Source organism: Pleurodeles waltl, chromosome 6, assembly GCF_031143425.1.
Source record: "Pleurodeles waltl isolate 20211129_DDA chromosome 6, aPleWal1.hap1.20221129, whole genome shotgun sequence".
Lineage (NCBI taxonomy): Eukaryota > Metazoa > Chordata > Amphibia > Caudata > Salamandridae > Pleurodeles > Pleurodeles waltl.
The window spans coordinates 831,680,444-831,696,020 of NC_090445.1; the positions used below are offsets into that span (position 1 = coordinate 831,680,444).

A 15,577-nucleotide genomic window follows, 5' to 3' on the forward strand; every position below is an offset into this window, starting at 1 on the left:
TTAATGATTCTGATATGATTTTGAGAAGAGTGTGGGTAAGGGGCTCATATCAAAAGGTCACCTCTTCTAAGATTTTTACAACATTTGGCAACTTGAGCAATAAACCTGGATCAAAGAAATTAGTAAATTGGTCTCTTCTTGAACACGCAAAACAGGCCAAAGTATTGATTTAAAATTTGGTTCTAACAGCTTGCCTCCCTCTCTGTTCTTGAAGCCTTCCCTTGGACTAACCCTCTTGGAGTCCCTTTTTCTTTACCTTTGAGTGTCCTTTAAATGCAAGGTCTACACTGGACAGATGATTTAAACAGCTGTGCTCCTAGTCTAAATTGACCACTGATAATTTCAGCAAGGCTTTACACGGCTTTGCATCTGTTCTTTACAGCACAGGTATAAATTATATGGTCTTTCACATTAACAGTGAACCTTCCCCAGCTCTCTCTGAGAAAACGTCACTCCTCTTAGGACTCAATCCACTATACTACGATTCTGTCCGATGAGGTTGGACTCTACATTGATGCACATCTTTTCCATATCGTCTGCTTCGCCTGATGATCCCTGCCCACTCTATTACTCAGACTTGTACTGAATCTCCTAACTCCACAACGTATTTCCTTTTGTAACGTTTCCTAATCTCTTGTCACACTATCTTGACTTTGGAAAGAAGCAATAGTCATTCCACTGCTGAAAAACAATGGCAGATCTATCCATGCCTATTAACTATCGTCCCAATGCTATTCTTTCCTTCCCAATCAAGATCTCATAAAACGAAGTAAATGTGCAGTTTGCATTTATCGAAACTAACAGCGTTTTGAATGACTCACAAGCTGGATTTCATTCTTTACCTAGAACAGAAGCAATTTTGCTTGCTGTTACTGACTATATATTGTATGATGGTGGATAAACTAGGAAATGCAGCACTAGTCCTTCTCGGTGTCAGTGCTGCCATGAACACTGTTTGTCATTTAGTTTTCGGCCAAAGGCCTTATTCTTTTGGTATTGGAGAAAAACTCTGGTATGGCTATCTTCTTTTTGATTGCCTGTTCTCAAGCGTGATTGCGCCACCCTGTTGATCCAGCTCAGACCTCTGGTATGTGGACTACTGCAGGATTCTGCACTTATCCTTATGTTTTTTAGTATCTACATAACCCCCCTGGTTGAGCTTGTCCAATGTTTCAGATTTTCCTTCATGTCCTAAACAGACAACACCCAGTTTGTCTTCTTAATGGATATGTCTACTGCAAATCCTTCCAACTACCACGCTTGTCTTACTGTTGTGGTATGTTAGAGGTGCAAATATTCTTCAAAACGGAGATAAGACAGAGCTGCCCCTTCATTGAGAGTGCCTCTATTATTTGGTCTCCATCTGGTTGTCCCTCCAGCTGGGTCTGGGTAAAAGCCAACCCCCTTACCCACCACTGCACTGCCAAAGGATCTGTTAAAAAGGAGGCTTATTATTTTATTCGTACATGTCCTTTCAAAAAATAATGTTAAATCTGTGTGTTGCTACTACCTGTGGATGTCAAGGAAGGTCCTTCCTCTGCTCCTGCCAAAGTGCTTTTGTTTAGGGGTTCAGATCACCTTGTCATAAATTGATTACTACTGGAACTCTGTTTACTAAAAGCACATTACATCCTCTTCAACTCAGTTAGAATTTGGCGGGCAGACTTTTACTCAATATCCTGCCATGTTTTCTCTTAATCTATCATTTTAGAAGTCTGTGTTCTGTGTTGGTTGCCCCTGGCACAAAGCTCAGTGCATTATTTAAAGACCTTACCATACCCTCGGACCAGCAGTTGTTTGATCTAGTTTAAGCATTACTTTCCAGACAGACTCTTTGTTCTGGTTATGTATTTTTCATACTATTTATCAGTATGCGGAAGAACCTTTGCTTACTTGAAGCCTAAGTTGTGGAACTCTCTCTCTGTTTAGATTTGTTCGGAAAATGACCATCTAAAGAGTAGAAAAACTTGTCTGTTCCATTGAATTCAGCTGTTTACAGCCCGGTACAAGGACACTTTTAGTTTCACACTTAGCGAATCAGTTTCATTATTCATCCATTCAGGGTTGATGCGAATTGCTCTGATTCCTGCCCACAAAGAGTACAGCTGCTAAGTCTGTGATCAGACTGGACATTTTTTGGTCTTTAAGCATGTGAAAGGAAAAGAGTTGCATGTGAACTTTGTGAACACAAGATTTTTCATGCGGTCGAGCATTTTGTCCATTTTTAGGTCTAGCCTAGAGACCGGTTTAGTTGCTTTGCCAATCTTGTTTTTATTAAAAATGCCCTTAGTAAAAAATACATATATGTAGATACATAGAGTAGCTTTCGGCTAGCCCTCTTTATCCACTGATCTGCTCAACTGTCATGCGTAATTTTGCTTTTGCCCATCACATGAATAGCATGTGGCAATGGATTAGCCACTGGAATCTAATTCTCTGGAGGTGAAGCAATGGTGCCTCATAACACATGCATAGTCAGCTAGAAAAAACTCACTTCAGTGCCAGGCCTGGTGGGGCCAACTCTTTACTTTGCCAGTATTTTTCTTCCCATTTGTTTAGCAGTATCTTAGCCATCCTTGTGTCTTCACTCACGTTTCTACCTATTTGAAGACCAACACCTTCAACATTCTAAACAGTTGTACGATTATGAGGCAGTGGGTCAGCCTAAATAAGCCACTGGTGAACTTCACTTTGAGTGACTGCATTTTGCTCTTTCACAAGGAGCACATTCTGACACAAGGCTTTTCCCTTCAATGACAGTGATTTTGCTATTACTTAAAAATTACTTTAGTGTTGCACTTGTGTTTAGAGACAAGATGTGATGGCAGGGTGATTTTAAAGGGAGCACAGGGCTTCTTCTGGCTTTCGGTTCCTGTCTTCTGCCAGTGCTTTTGTAATTTCCTTTTGGAGTAGCCTTTATTTATCTGACTGCTGCTATGTAAAAGCTTGGCAGATTTTGTTAATTTAAAACGGTCTGTATTAAGTTATCCTCCTTTTACTGCCCTCTTTCCTTTCCTTCTTTCTTTCTTGCTTTCTTACTTTATTTCTTGCCTTCTTTGTTGCCCTTCTTTCGTTTCTCTTCTTTTCTCTCATGCCTTATTTCTCAAATGCAAGCTGTAAGGAAATGCCTCCTTGGCATGGTTGCCCCCTGACTTTTTGCCTTTGCTGATGCTATGTTTACCATTGAAAGTGTGCTGAGGCCTGCTAACCAGGCCCCAGCACCAGTGTTCTTTCCCTAACCTGTACTTTTGTATCCACAATTGGCAGACCCTGGCATCCAGATAAGTCCCTTGTAACTGGTACTTCTGGTACCAAGGGCCCTGATGCCAAGGAAGGTCTCTAAGGGCTGCAGCATGTCTTATGCCAGCCTGGAGACCTCTCACTCAGCACAGACACACTGCTTGCCAGCTTGTGTGTGCTAGTGAGGACAAAACGAGTAAGTCGACATGGCACTCCCCTCAGGGTGCCATGCCAGCCTCTCACTGCCTATGCAGTATAGGTAAGACACCCCTCTAGCAGGCCTTACAGCCCTAAGGCAGGGTGCACTATACCATAGGTGAGGGTACCAGTGCATGAGCATGGTACCCCTACAGTGTCTAAACAAAACCTTAGACATTGTAAGTGCAGGGTAGCCATAAGAGTATATGGTCTGGGAGTCTGTCAAACACGAACTCCACAGCACCATAATGGCTACACTGAAAACTGGGAAGTTTGGTATCATACTTCTCAGCACAATAAATGCACACTGATGCCAGTGTACATTTTATTGTAAAATACACCACAGAGGGCACCTTAGAGGTGCCCCCTGAAACTTAACCGACTGTCTGTGTAGGCTGACTAGTTCCAGCAGCCTGCCACACTAGAGACATGTTGCTGGCCCCATGGGGAGAGTGCCTTTGTCACTCTGAGGCCAGTAACAAAGCCTGCACTGGGTGGAGATGCTAACACCTCCCCCAGGCAGGAGCTGTAACACCTGGCGGTGAGCCTCAAAGGCTCACCCCTTTGTCACAGCCCAGCAGGGCACTCCAGCTTAGTGGAGTTGCCCGCCCCCTCCGGCCACGGCCCCCACTTTTGGCGGCAAGGCTGGAGGGAACAAAGAAAGCAACAAGGAGGAGTCACTGGCCAGTCAGGACAGCCCCTAAGGTGTCCTGAGCTGAAGTGACTCTAACTTTTAGAAATCCTCCATCTTGCAGATGGAGGATTCCCCCAATAGGGTTAGGATTGTGACCCCCTCCCCTTGGGAGGAGGCACAAAGAGGGTGTACCCACCCTCAGGGCTAGTAGCCATTGGCTACTAACCCCCCAGACCTAAACACGCCCTTAAATTTAGTATTTAAGGGCTACCCTGAACCCTAGAAAATTAGATTCCTGCAACTACAAGAAGAAGGACTGCCTAGCTGAAAACCCCTGCAGAGGAAGACCAGAAGACGACAACTGCCTTGGCTCCAGAAACTCACCGGCCTGTCTCCTGCCTTCCAAAGATCCTGCTCCAGCGACGCCTTCCAAAGGGACCAGCGACCTCGACATCCTCTGAGGACTGCCCCTGCTTCGAAAAGACAAGAAACTCCCGAGGACAGCGGACCTGCTCCAAGAAAGGCTGCAACTTTGTTTCCAGCAGCCTTGAAAGAACCCTGCAAGTTCCCCGCAAGAAGCGTGAGACTTGCAACACTGCACCCGGCGACCCCGACTCGGCTGGTGGAGATCCAACACCTCAGGAGGGACCCCAGGACTACTCTGATACTGTGAGTACCAAAACCTGTCCCCCCTGAGCCCCCACAGCGCCGCCTGCAGAGGGAATCCCGAGGCTTCCCCTGACCGCGACTCTTTGAATCCTAAGTCCCGACGCCTGGGAGAGACCCTGCACCCGCAGCCCCCAGGACCTGAAGGACCGGACTTTCACTGGAGAAGTGACCCCCAGGAGTCCCTCTCCCTTGACCAAGTGGAGGTTTCCCAGAGGAATCCCCCCCTTTCCTGCCTGCAGCGCTGAAGAGATCCCGAGATCTCTCATAGACTAACATTGCGAACCCGACGCTTGTTTCTACACTGCACCCGGCCGCCCCCGCGCTGCTGAGGGTGAAATTTCTGTGTGGACTTGTGTCCCCCCCGGTGCCCTACAAAACCCCCCTGGTCTGCCCTCCGAAGACGCGGGTACTTACCTGCAAGCAGACCGGAACCGGGGCACCCCCTTCTCTCCATTCTAGCCTATGTGTTTTGGGCACCACTTTGAACTCTGCACCTGACCGGCCCTGAGCTGCTGGTGTGGTGACTTTGGGGTTGCTCTGAACCCCCAACGGTGGGCTACCTTGGACCAAGAACTGAACCCTGTAAGTGTCTTACTTACCTGGTTAACCTAACAAATACTTACCTCCCCTAGGAACTGTGAAAATTGCACTAAGTGTCCACTTTTAAAACAGCTATTTGTCAATAACTTGAAAAGTATACATGCAATTTTTATGATTTAAAGTTCCTAAAGTACTTACCTGCAATACCTTTCGAATGAGATATTACATGTAGAATTTGAACCTGTGGTTCTTAAAATAAACTAAGAAAATATATTTTTCTATACAAAAACCTATTGGCTGGATTTGTCTCTGAGTGTGTGTGTACCTCATTTATTGTCTATGTGTATGTACAACAAATGCTTAACACTACTCCTTGGATAAGCCTACTGCTCGACCACACTACCACAAAATAGAGCATTAGTATTATCTCTTTTTACCACTATTTTACCTCTAAGGGGAACCCTTGGACTCTGTGCATGCTATTCCTTACTTTGAAATAGCACATACAGAGCCAACTTCCTACATTGGTGGATCAGCGGTGGGGTACAAGACTTTGCATTTGCTGGACTACTCAGCCAATACCTGATCACACGACAAATTCCAAAATTGTCATTAGAAATTGATTTTTGCAATTTGAAAAGTTTTCTAAATTCTTAAAAGACCTGCTAGGGCCTTGTGTTAGATCCTGTTTAGCATTTCTTTTTAGAGTTTAAAAGTTTGTAAAAGTTTGAATTAGATTCTAGAACCAGTTGTAGATTCTTAAAAAGTATTCCAACTTTTAGAAGCAAAATGTCTAGCACAGATGTGACTGTGGTGGAACTCGACACCACACCTTACCTCCATCTTAAGATGAGGGAGCTAAGGTCACTCTGTAAAATAAAGAAAATAACAATGGGCCCCAAACCTACCAAAATACAGCTCCAGGAGCTTTTGGCAGAGTTTGAAAAGGCCAACCCCTCTGAGGGTGGCAACTCAGAGGAAGAGGATAGTGACTTGGAGGAAAATTCCCCCCTACCAGTCCTATCTAGGGAGAACAGGGTCCCTCAAACCCTGACTCCAAAAATAATAGTCAGAGATGCTGGTTCCCTCACAGGAGAGACCAACACCTCTGAAATCACTGAGGATAACCCCAGTGAAGAGGACATCCAGTTAGCCAGGATGGCCAAAAGATTGGCTTTGGAAAGACAGATCCTAGCCATAGAGAGGGAAAGACAAGAGATGGGCCTAGGACCCATCAGTGGTGGCAGCAACATAAATAGGGTCAGAGATTCTCCTGACATGTTGAAAATCCCTAAATGGATTGTAACTAAATATGAAGATGGTGATGACATCACCAAATGGTTCACAGCTTTTGAGAGGGCTTGTGTAACCAGAAAAGTGAACAGATCTCACTGGGGTGCTCTCCTTTGGGAAATGTTCACAGGAAAGTGTAGGGATAGACTCCTCACACTCTCTGGACAAGATGCAGAATCTTATGACCTCATGAAGGGTACCCTGATTGAGGGCTTTGGATTCTCCACTGAGGAGTATAGGATTAGATTCAGGGGGGCTCAAAAATCCTCGAGCCAGACCTGGGTTGACTTTGTAGACTACTCAGTGAAAACACTAGATGGTTGGATTCAAGGCAGTGGTGTAAGTAATTATGATGGGCTGTACAATTTATTTGTGAAAGAACACCTATTGAGTAATTGTTTCAATGATAAACTGCATCAGCATCTGGTAGACCTAGGACCAATTTCTCCCCAAGAATTGGGAAAGAAGGCGGACCATTGGGTCAAGACAAGGGTGTCCAAGACTTCAACAGGGGGTGACCAAAAGAAAGGGGTCACAAAGACTCCCCAGGGGAAGGGTGATGAGACAACCAAAACTAAAAATAGTAAAGAGTCTTCTACAGGCCCCCAAAAACCTGCACAGGAGGGTGGGCCCAGAGCCTCTTCACAAAACAATGGGTACAAGGGTAAAAACTTTGATCCCAAAAAGGCCTGGTGTCATAGCTGTAAACAGCATGGACACCAAACTGGAGACAAGGCCTGTCCCAAGAAAGGTTCCACTCCAAACTCCCATCCAGGTAACACTGGTATGGCTAGTCTCCAAGTGGGATCAACAGTGTGCCCAGAGCAAATCAGGGTCCACACTGAAGCTACTCTAGTTTCTGAGGGTGGGGTGGATTTAGCCACACTAGCTGTCTGGCCGCCTAACATGCAAAAATACAGACAGCAACTCTTAATTAATGGGACTAGAATAGAGGGCCTGAGGGATACAGGTGCCAGTGTCACCATGGTGACAGAGAAACTGGTTTCCCCTGGCCAATACCTGACTGGAAAAACTTACACAGTCACCAACGCTGACAATCAGAGAAAAGTACATCCCATGGCAATGGTTACTTTAGAATGGGGAGGGGTCAATGGCCTGAAACAGGTGGTGGTCTCCTCAAATATCCCAGTGGACTGTCTGCTTGGAAATGACCTGGAGTCCTCAGCATGGGCTGAGGTAGAACTAAAAACCCATGCAGCAATGCTGGGTATCCCTGAACTGGTGTGTGTGAAAACAAGAGCACAATGCAAGGCACAGGGTGAACAAGTAGAGCTGGAGTCTGGAAGAATGGCCCAGCCTACCAAGAGGAAAGGAAAGTCAGTTGGGAAACCAACTGCAACACAGCAAAAGAAAGGGAACCTCTCTTCTCAGGAAGAAGTTCTGCCCTCTGAGGGAACTGAGCCTTTGGAGCTTGAACCTTATCAGGTTGAGCTCTTAGGCCCAGGGGGACCCTCAAGGGAGGAGCTGTGTAAGGGACAAGAAACCTGTCCCTCTCTTGAAGGCCTTAGGCAGCAAGCTGCTGAAGAGTCCAAGGGCAAGAAAAATGGAACACATAGGGTCTATTGGGAAGATGGACTCCTGTACACTGAGGCCAGAGACCCCAAACCTGGTGCCACTAGAAGAGTGGTAGTGCCTCAGTCGTTCAGAGAGTTTATTCTGACCTTAGCCCATGATATTCCCCTTGCTGGGCATTTGGGACAAACCAAGACGTGGGAGAGGTTAGTCAACCACTTCTACTGGCCCAATATGTCCCAGAAGGTTAAGGAGTTTTGCCTCTCCTGCCCCACCTGTCAATCCAGTGGTAAGACAGGTGGGCACCCAAAGGCCCCCCTCATTCCACTTCCAGTGGTGGGGGTCCCCTTTGAAAGAGTGGGTGTGGACATAGTTGGTCCACTGGAACCTCCCACAGCCTCAGGAAATATGTACATCCTAGTAGTAGTGGATCATGCTACTAGGTATCCTGAAGCTATTCCCCTTAGGTCGACTACTGCCCCTGCAGTAACCAAGGCCCTCATTGGTATCTTTACCAGAGTGGGTTTCCCTAAGGAGGTGGTGTCTGACAGAGGTACCAACTTCATGTCAGCATACCTAAAACACATGTGGAATGAGTGTGGAGTGACTTACAAATTCACTACACCATACCATCCACAAACTAATGGCTTAGTTGAGAGATTCAACAAGACATTAAAAGGCATGATCATGGGGCTCCCAGAAAAGCTCAAAAGGAGATGGGATGTCCTCTTGCCATGTCTGCTTTTCGCTTACAGAGAGGTGCCACAGAAGGGAGTAGGATTCTCACCCTTTGAACTTCTGTTTGGTCACCCTGTAAGGGGACCACTTGCTCTTGTTAAAGAAGGCTGGGAGAGACCTCTTCATGAGCCTAAACAAGACATAGTGGACTATGTACTTGGCCTTCGCTCTAGAATGGCAGAGTACATGGAAAAGGCAACCAAAAACCTTGAGGCCAGCCAACAGCTCCAGAAGTTTTGGTATGACCAAAAGGCTGCACTGGTTGAGTTCCAACCAGGGCAGAAAGTCTGGGTTCTGGAGCCTGTGGCTCCCAGGGCACTCCAGGACAAATGGAGTGGCCCTTACCCAGTGCTAGAAAGGAAGAGTCAGGTCACCTATCTGGTGGACCTGGGCACAAGCAGGAGCCCCAAGAGGGTGATCCATGTGAACCGCCTTAAGCTCTTCCATGACAGGGCTGATGTAAATCTGTTGATAGTAACAGATGAGGATCAGGAGGCAGAGAGTGAACCTCTCCCTGATCTTCTGTCATCAGACCCAAAAGATGGCTCAGTAGATGGAGTGATCTACTCAGACACCCTCTCTGGCCAACAGCAAGCTGATTGTAGGAGAGTCCTACAACAGTTTCCTGAACTCTTCTCCTTAACCCCTGGTCAGACACACCTGTGTACCCATGATGTGGACACAGGAGACAGCATGCCTGTCAAGAACAAAATCTTTAGACAATCTGACCATGTTAAGGAAAGCATCAAGGTGGAAGTCCACAAGATGCTGGAATTGGGAGTAATTGAGCGCTCTGACAGCCCCTGGGCTAGCCCAGTGGTCTTAGTCCCCAAACCTCACACCAAAGATGGAAAGAAAGAGATGAGGTTTTGTGTGGACTACAGAGGGCTCAATTCTGTCACCAAGACAGATGCTCATCCAATTCCTAGAGCTGATGAGCTCATAGACAAATTAGGTGCTGCCAAATTCTTAAGTACCTTTGACTTGACAGCAGGGTACTGGCAAATAAAAATGTCACCTGGAGCAAAAGAGAAAACAGCATTCTCCACACCTGATGGGCATTATCAGTTTACTGTTATGCCCTTTGGTTTAAAGAATGCCCCTGCCACCTTCCAAAGGTTGGTGAATCAAGTCCTTGCTGGCTTGGAGTCCTTTAGCACAGCTTATCTTGATGATATTGCTGTCTTTAGCTCCACCTGGCAGGATCACCTGGTCCACCTGAAGAAGGTTTTGAAGGCTCTGCAATCTGCAGGCCTCTCTATCAAGGCATCCAAATGCCAGATAGGGCAGGGAACTGTGGTTTACTTGGGCCACCTTGTAGGTGGAGGCCAAGTTCAGCCACTCCAACCCAAGATCCAGACTATTCTGGACTGGGTAGCTCCAAAAACCCAGACTCAAGTCAGGGCATTCCTTGGCTTGACTGGGTATTACAGGAGGTTTGTGAAGGGATATGGATCCATTGTGACAGCCCTCACTGAACTCACCTCCAAGAAAATGCCCAAGAAAGTGAACTGGACTGTGGAATGCCAACAGGCCTTTGACACCCTGAAACAAGCAATGTGCTCAGCACCAGTTCTAAAAGCTCCAGATTATTCTAAGCAGTTCATTGTGCAGACTGATGCCTCTGAACATGGGATAGGGGCAGTTTTGTCCCAAACAGATGATGATGGCCTTGACCAGCCTGTTGCTTTCATTAGCAGGAGGTTACTCCCCAGGGAGCAGCGTTGGAGTGCCATTGAGAGGGAGGCCTTTGCTGTGGTTTGGTCCCTGAAGAAGCTGAGACCATACCTCTTTGGGACTCACTTCCTAGTTCAAACTGACCACAGACCTCTCAAATGGCTGATGCAAATGAAAGGTGAAAATCCTAAACTGTTGAGGTGGTCCATCTCCCTACAGGGAATGGACTTTATAGTGGAACACAGACCTGGGACTGCCCATGCCAATGCAGATGGCCTTTCCAGGTTCTTCCACTTAGAAAATGAAGACTCTCTTGGGAAAGGTTAGTCTCATCCTCTTTCGTTTGGAGGGGGGGTTGTGTAAGGAAATGCCTCCTTGGCATGGTTGCCCCCTGACTTTTTGCCTTTGCTGATGCTATGTTTACCATTGAAAGTGTGCTGAGGCCTGCTAACCAGGCCCCAGCACCAGTGTTCTTTCCCTAACCTGTACTTTTGTATCCACAATTGGCAGACCCTGGCATCCAGATAAGTCCCTTGTAACTGGTACTTCTGGTACCAAGGGCCCTGATGCCAAGGAAGGTCTCTAAGGGCTGCAGCATGTCTTATGCCACCCTGGAGACCTCTCACTCAGCACAGACACACTGCTTGCCAGCTTGTGTGTGCTAGTGAGGACAAAACGAGTAAGTCGACATGGCACTCCCCTCAGGGTGCCATGCCAGCCTCTCACTGCCTATGCAGTATAGGTAAGACACCCCTCTAGCAGGCCTTACAGCCCTAAGGCAGGGTGCACTATACCATAGGTGAGGGTACCAGTGCATGAGCATGGTACCCCTACAGTGTCTAAACAAAACCTTAGACATTGTAAGTGCAGGGTAGCCATAAGAGTATATGGTCTGGGAGTCTGTCAAACACGAACTCCACAGCACCATAATGGCTACACTGAAAACTGGGAAGTTTGGTATCAAACTTCTCAGCACAATAAATGCACACTGATGCCAGTGTACATTTTATTGTAAAATACACCACAGAGGGCACCTTAGAGGTGCCCCCTGAAACTTAACCGACTGTCTGTGTAGGCTGACTAGTTCCAGCAGCCTGCCACACTAGAGACATGTTGCTGGCCCCATGGGGAGAGTGCCTTTGTCACTCTGAGGCCAGTAACAAAGCCTGCACTGGGTGGAGATGCTAACACCTCCCCCAGGCAGGAGCTGTAACACCTGGCGGTGAGCCTCAAAGGCTCACCCCTTTGTCACAGCCCAGCAGGGCACTCCAGCTTAGTGGAGTTGCCCGCCCCCTCCGGCCACGGCCCCCACTTTTGGCGGCAAGGCTGGAGGGAACAAAGAAAGCAACAAGGAGGAGTCACTGGCCAGTCAGGACAGCCCCTAAGGTGTCCTGAGCTGAAGTGACTCTAACTTTTAGAAATCCTCCATCTTGCAGATGGAGGATTCCCCCAATAGGGTTAGGATTGTGACCCCCTCCCCTTGGGAGGAGGCACAAAGAGGGTGTACCCACCCTCAGGGCTAGTAGCCATTGGCTACTAACCCCCCAGACCTAAACACGCCCTTAAATTTAGTATTTAAGGGCTACCCTGAACCCTAGAAAATTAGATTCCTGCAACTACAAGAAGAAGGACTGCCTAGCTGAAAACCCCTGCAGAGGAAGACCAGAAGACGACAACTGCCTTGGCTCCAGAAACTCACCGGCCTGTCTCCTGCCTTCCAAAGATCCTGCTCCAGCGACGCCTTCCAAAGGGACCAGCGACCTCGACATCCTCTGAGGACTGCCCCTGCTTCGAAAAGACAAGAAACTCCTGAGGACAGCGGACCTGCTCCAAGAAAGGCTGCAACTTTGTTTCCAGCAGCCTTGAAAGAACCCTGCAAGTTCCCCGCAAGAAGCGTGAGACTTGCAACACTGCACCCGGCGACCCCGACTCGGCTGGTGGAGATCCAACACCTCAGGAGGGACCCCAGGACTACTCTGATACTGTGAGTACCAAAACCTGCCCCCCCTGAGCCCCCACAGCGCCGCCTGCAGAGGGAATCCCGAGGCTTCCCCTGACCGCGACTCTTTGAATCCTAAGTCCCGACGCCTGGGAGAGACCCTGCACCCGCAGCCCCCAGGACCTGAAGGACCGGACTTTCACTGGAGAAGTGACCCCCAGGAGTCCCTCTCCCTTGACCAAGTGGAGGTTTCCCCGAGGAATCCCCCCCTTGCCTGCCTGCAGCGCTGAAGAGATCCCGAGATCTCTCATAGACTAACATTGCGAACCCGACGCTTGTTTCTACACTGCACCCGGCCGCCCCCGCGCTGCTGAGGGTGAAATTTCTGTGTGGACTTGTGTCCCCCCCGGTGCCCTACAAAACCCCCCTGGTCTGCCCCCCGAAGAATCGGGTACTTACCTGCAAGCAGACCGGAACCGGGGCACCCCCTTCTCTCCATTCTAGCCTATGTGTTTTGGGCACCACTTTGAACTCTGCACCTGACCGGCCCTGAGCTGCTGGTGTGGTGACTTTGGGGTTGCTCTGAACCCCCAACGGTGGGCTACCTTGGACCAAGAACTGAACCCTGTAAGTGTCTTTCTTACCTGGTTAACCTAACAAATACCTACCTCCCCTAGGAACTGTGAAAATTGCACTGTGTCCACTTTTAAAACAGCTATTTGTCAATAACTTGAAAAGTATACATGCAATTTTTATGATTTAAAGTTCCTAAAGTACTTACCTGCAATACCTTTCGAATGAGATATTACATATAGAATTTGAACCTGTGGTTCTTAAAATAAACTAAGAAAAGATATTTTTCTATACAAAAACCTATTGGCTGGATTTGTCTCTGAGTGTGTGTACCTCATTTATTGTCTATGTGTATGTACAACAAATGCTTAACACTACTCCTTGGATAAGCCTACTGCTCGACCACACTACCACAAAATAGAGCATTAGTATTATCTCTTTTTACCACTATTTTACCTCTAAGGGGAACCCTTGGACTCTGTGCATGCTATTCCTTACTTTGAAATAGCACATACAGAGCCAACTTCCTACACAAGCCCATGCTCAAATGATTGGCTTTTTTAGGTCACTGTTACCCGAGACTTTTGGTTTTACTAAAATTATGTGTGGAACATAGTTAATTACAGGGTGTTTAGTCAGACCTCATCCATTCGTCTGTGGTTGTCATTCACATTTTTCTTCCATCCACTCCAGCATGCATCAAGGGACAATGCATCAGCCCTCTTCAGCGATTAGCTAATTTTACTGGGAGTTATGACATGTGCCCTTTCACAAGGAGTACTTCCACACACAAGTTAGTTCCCTTCACTATCAAATAGTATGATTGCTTCTTTGACTCCCCCAAAAAATGTTTTGCCTTTAGCCGTTTTTTTTAGATTTATGAGGGCCAGGCAGCTTCCCGAACAATAAAGTTTTGCAAAGATCTTGAAAAAACAAACAAGAATTAACAAAAGGTTGCCAGCCAATGCCACACCTATTGTTTTTGGCAATGCCCTTTAAATCTCACCAAACTAGCTTTGAAGGAGCAGATGTTTTTCAGTAATACAGCTCGGCATTTACAATGTTTAAAATGGTCATTGATCATGACTGTGCACGCTACTGCCAAGTTTTAGAATGTGTGCTGCTCGTTGTACAGTAATTGTTTTATATTTGCTCACTTCCTTGTAACCAGTCTTTTACTTAAGTCTCTCTCCTGAAGAAAGTTCTGTTTTGTAGCAAATTTGTGAAAGCAAACCGTTTTCAGGCTCTAATACCTCTCAACAAAGATTGTAATTGTATTATGATGCAATCAACTCCATGAAAATGTGTTGTTTATTTTTGTTTTCGTTTTGTTTATATTCTAGTTTCAACCAGTGATGCACATTTCAGACCTTGGATGCCATCCATCTTGGATGTGGCTGTTGTGTTTCTCAACATGGGAATTCCTTTCACATCCTTATTTTCGTTGCAATGTCTTCAACCGGATTTCAAAGAGGAGGATATTCTGTAAGCATACTTTTTGACTTTTTCTTATGACAAAACCAGTTACTGGGTACTCCTGGTAAGCCTGAATTGTATTTATTGTTTCTGTTTATTGATCTTGTGATATATTTTGTCAACGTCCATCACACGCCTAATTTATTCCAATATATATTTGTAGTGTTTGAAAGATTTTAATGCAGTAACAGTAAGTGAGAGAGCAGTCATTCTGTAAGGCCAGTGGAGACTGTGCTCTGTTGTATCTAAAACACTGGAGCAGTAGGTGAATTGAGAGGCAAAGTGATGCAGGCAATTTGTTGCTTTTGTGCGATTCTTTTTTCGCTGGTGTGTTTCTCTCTTAGCAGTTCTGTTAGCTCATTGTCTCTTTCTGTTTCCTGTGGCATCTCTCTGTGACAGAATATATTTTCTTTTGGCTTGTCTTATTTAGTCATTGCTCTTTGCTCATAGCGTCTTTCATTCATCCTGTGGTTTGCTTCTGTTCATGGGCTTACCCCCTCTTTTTTCCGCCATTTTTTAGATATTACCTCTTTTTTTAATGGATTACATATACGGTCAGTATAAGCTTCACCTGGACAAAACTGTTACATTGGTATACTAAATACCATTATTCTAGTATGTCTTTCCTTCGCACACTCCTTTCCAAGGCATCTGCTTTATCATTGTAGTGTTCATCTTTCTGAGGCACTTGCTGTTCACCAACGCCTGCCGCTCTCTCCCATTTTGGCTTTTTCCAATACCTCAACATCAAACAGCGAGACGTTTCCTGATGTCCACTGGTATTCTTAGGACACTGACATGGTCACAGATGTTCTCCGATGCATAGATAGGTTGAGAAAGATCGACCATAGACCACACAAAGATGGACAGAAAAATGCAAGTCAAAAGACAAACCAACACAGAGAGGACAGGCTGTTTCAGAAAGCCAGACAGCTATTTCCCACCCCAAAGGATGGATGGAGAGAGGCAGACGGACTGAGATAGTTGAAGATGGACTGACAGAGGCAGACACACACACAGCTACACAGGCACATACTGACGCAGTGGGAGGGAGAGATGCGATCACA

At 46.5% G+C, this 15,577-nt stretch overlaps 1 protein-coding gene across 1 annotated transcript in view; it reads left to right on the plus strand.

The window, feature by feature from the left end:
• SLF2 (SMC5-SMC6 complex localization factor 2) overlaps positions 1–15,577 on the plus strand; it is a 393,983-nt gene that overhangs the window by 194,946 nt on the left and 183,460 nt on the right. Inside the window, exon 11 of the mRNA XM_069239517.1 lies at positions 14,378–14,519. Coding sequence (XP_069095618.1) covers positions 14,378–14,519 — 142 coding nt within the window. The remainder of the gene's footprint in view (positions 1–14,377; positions 14,520–15,577) is intronic.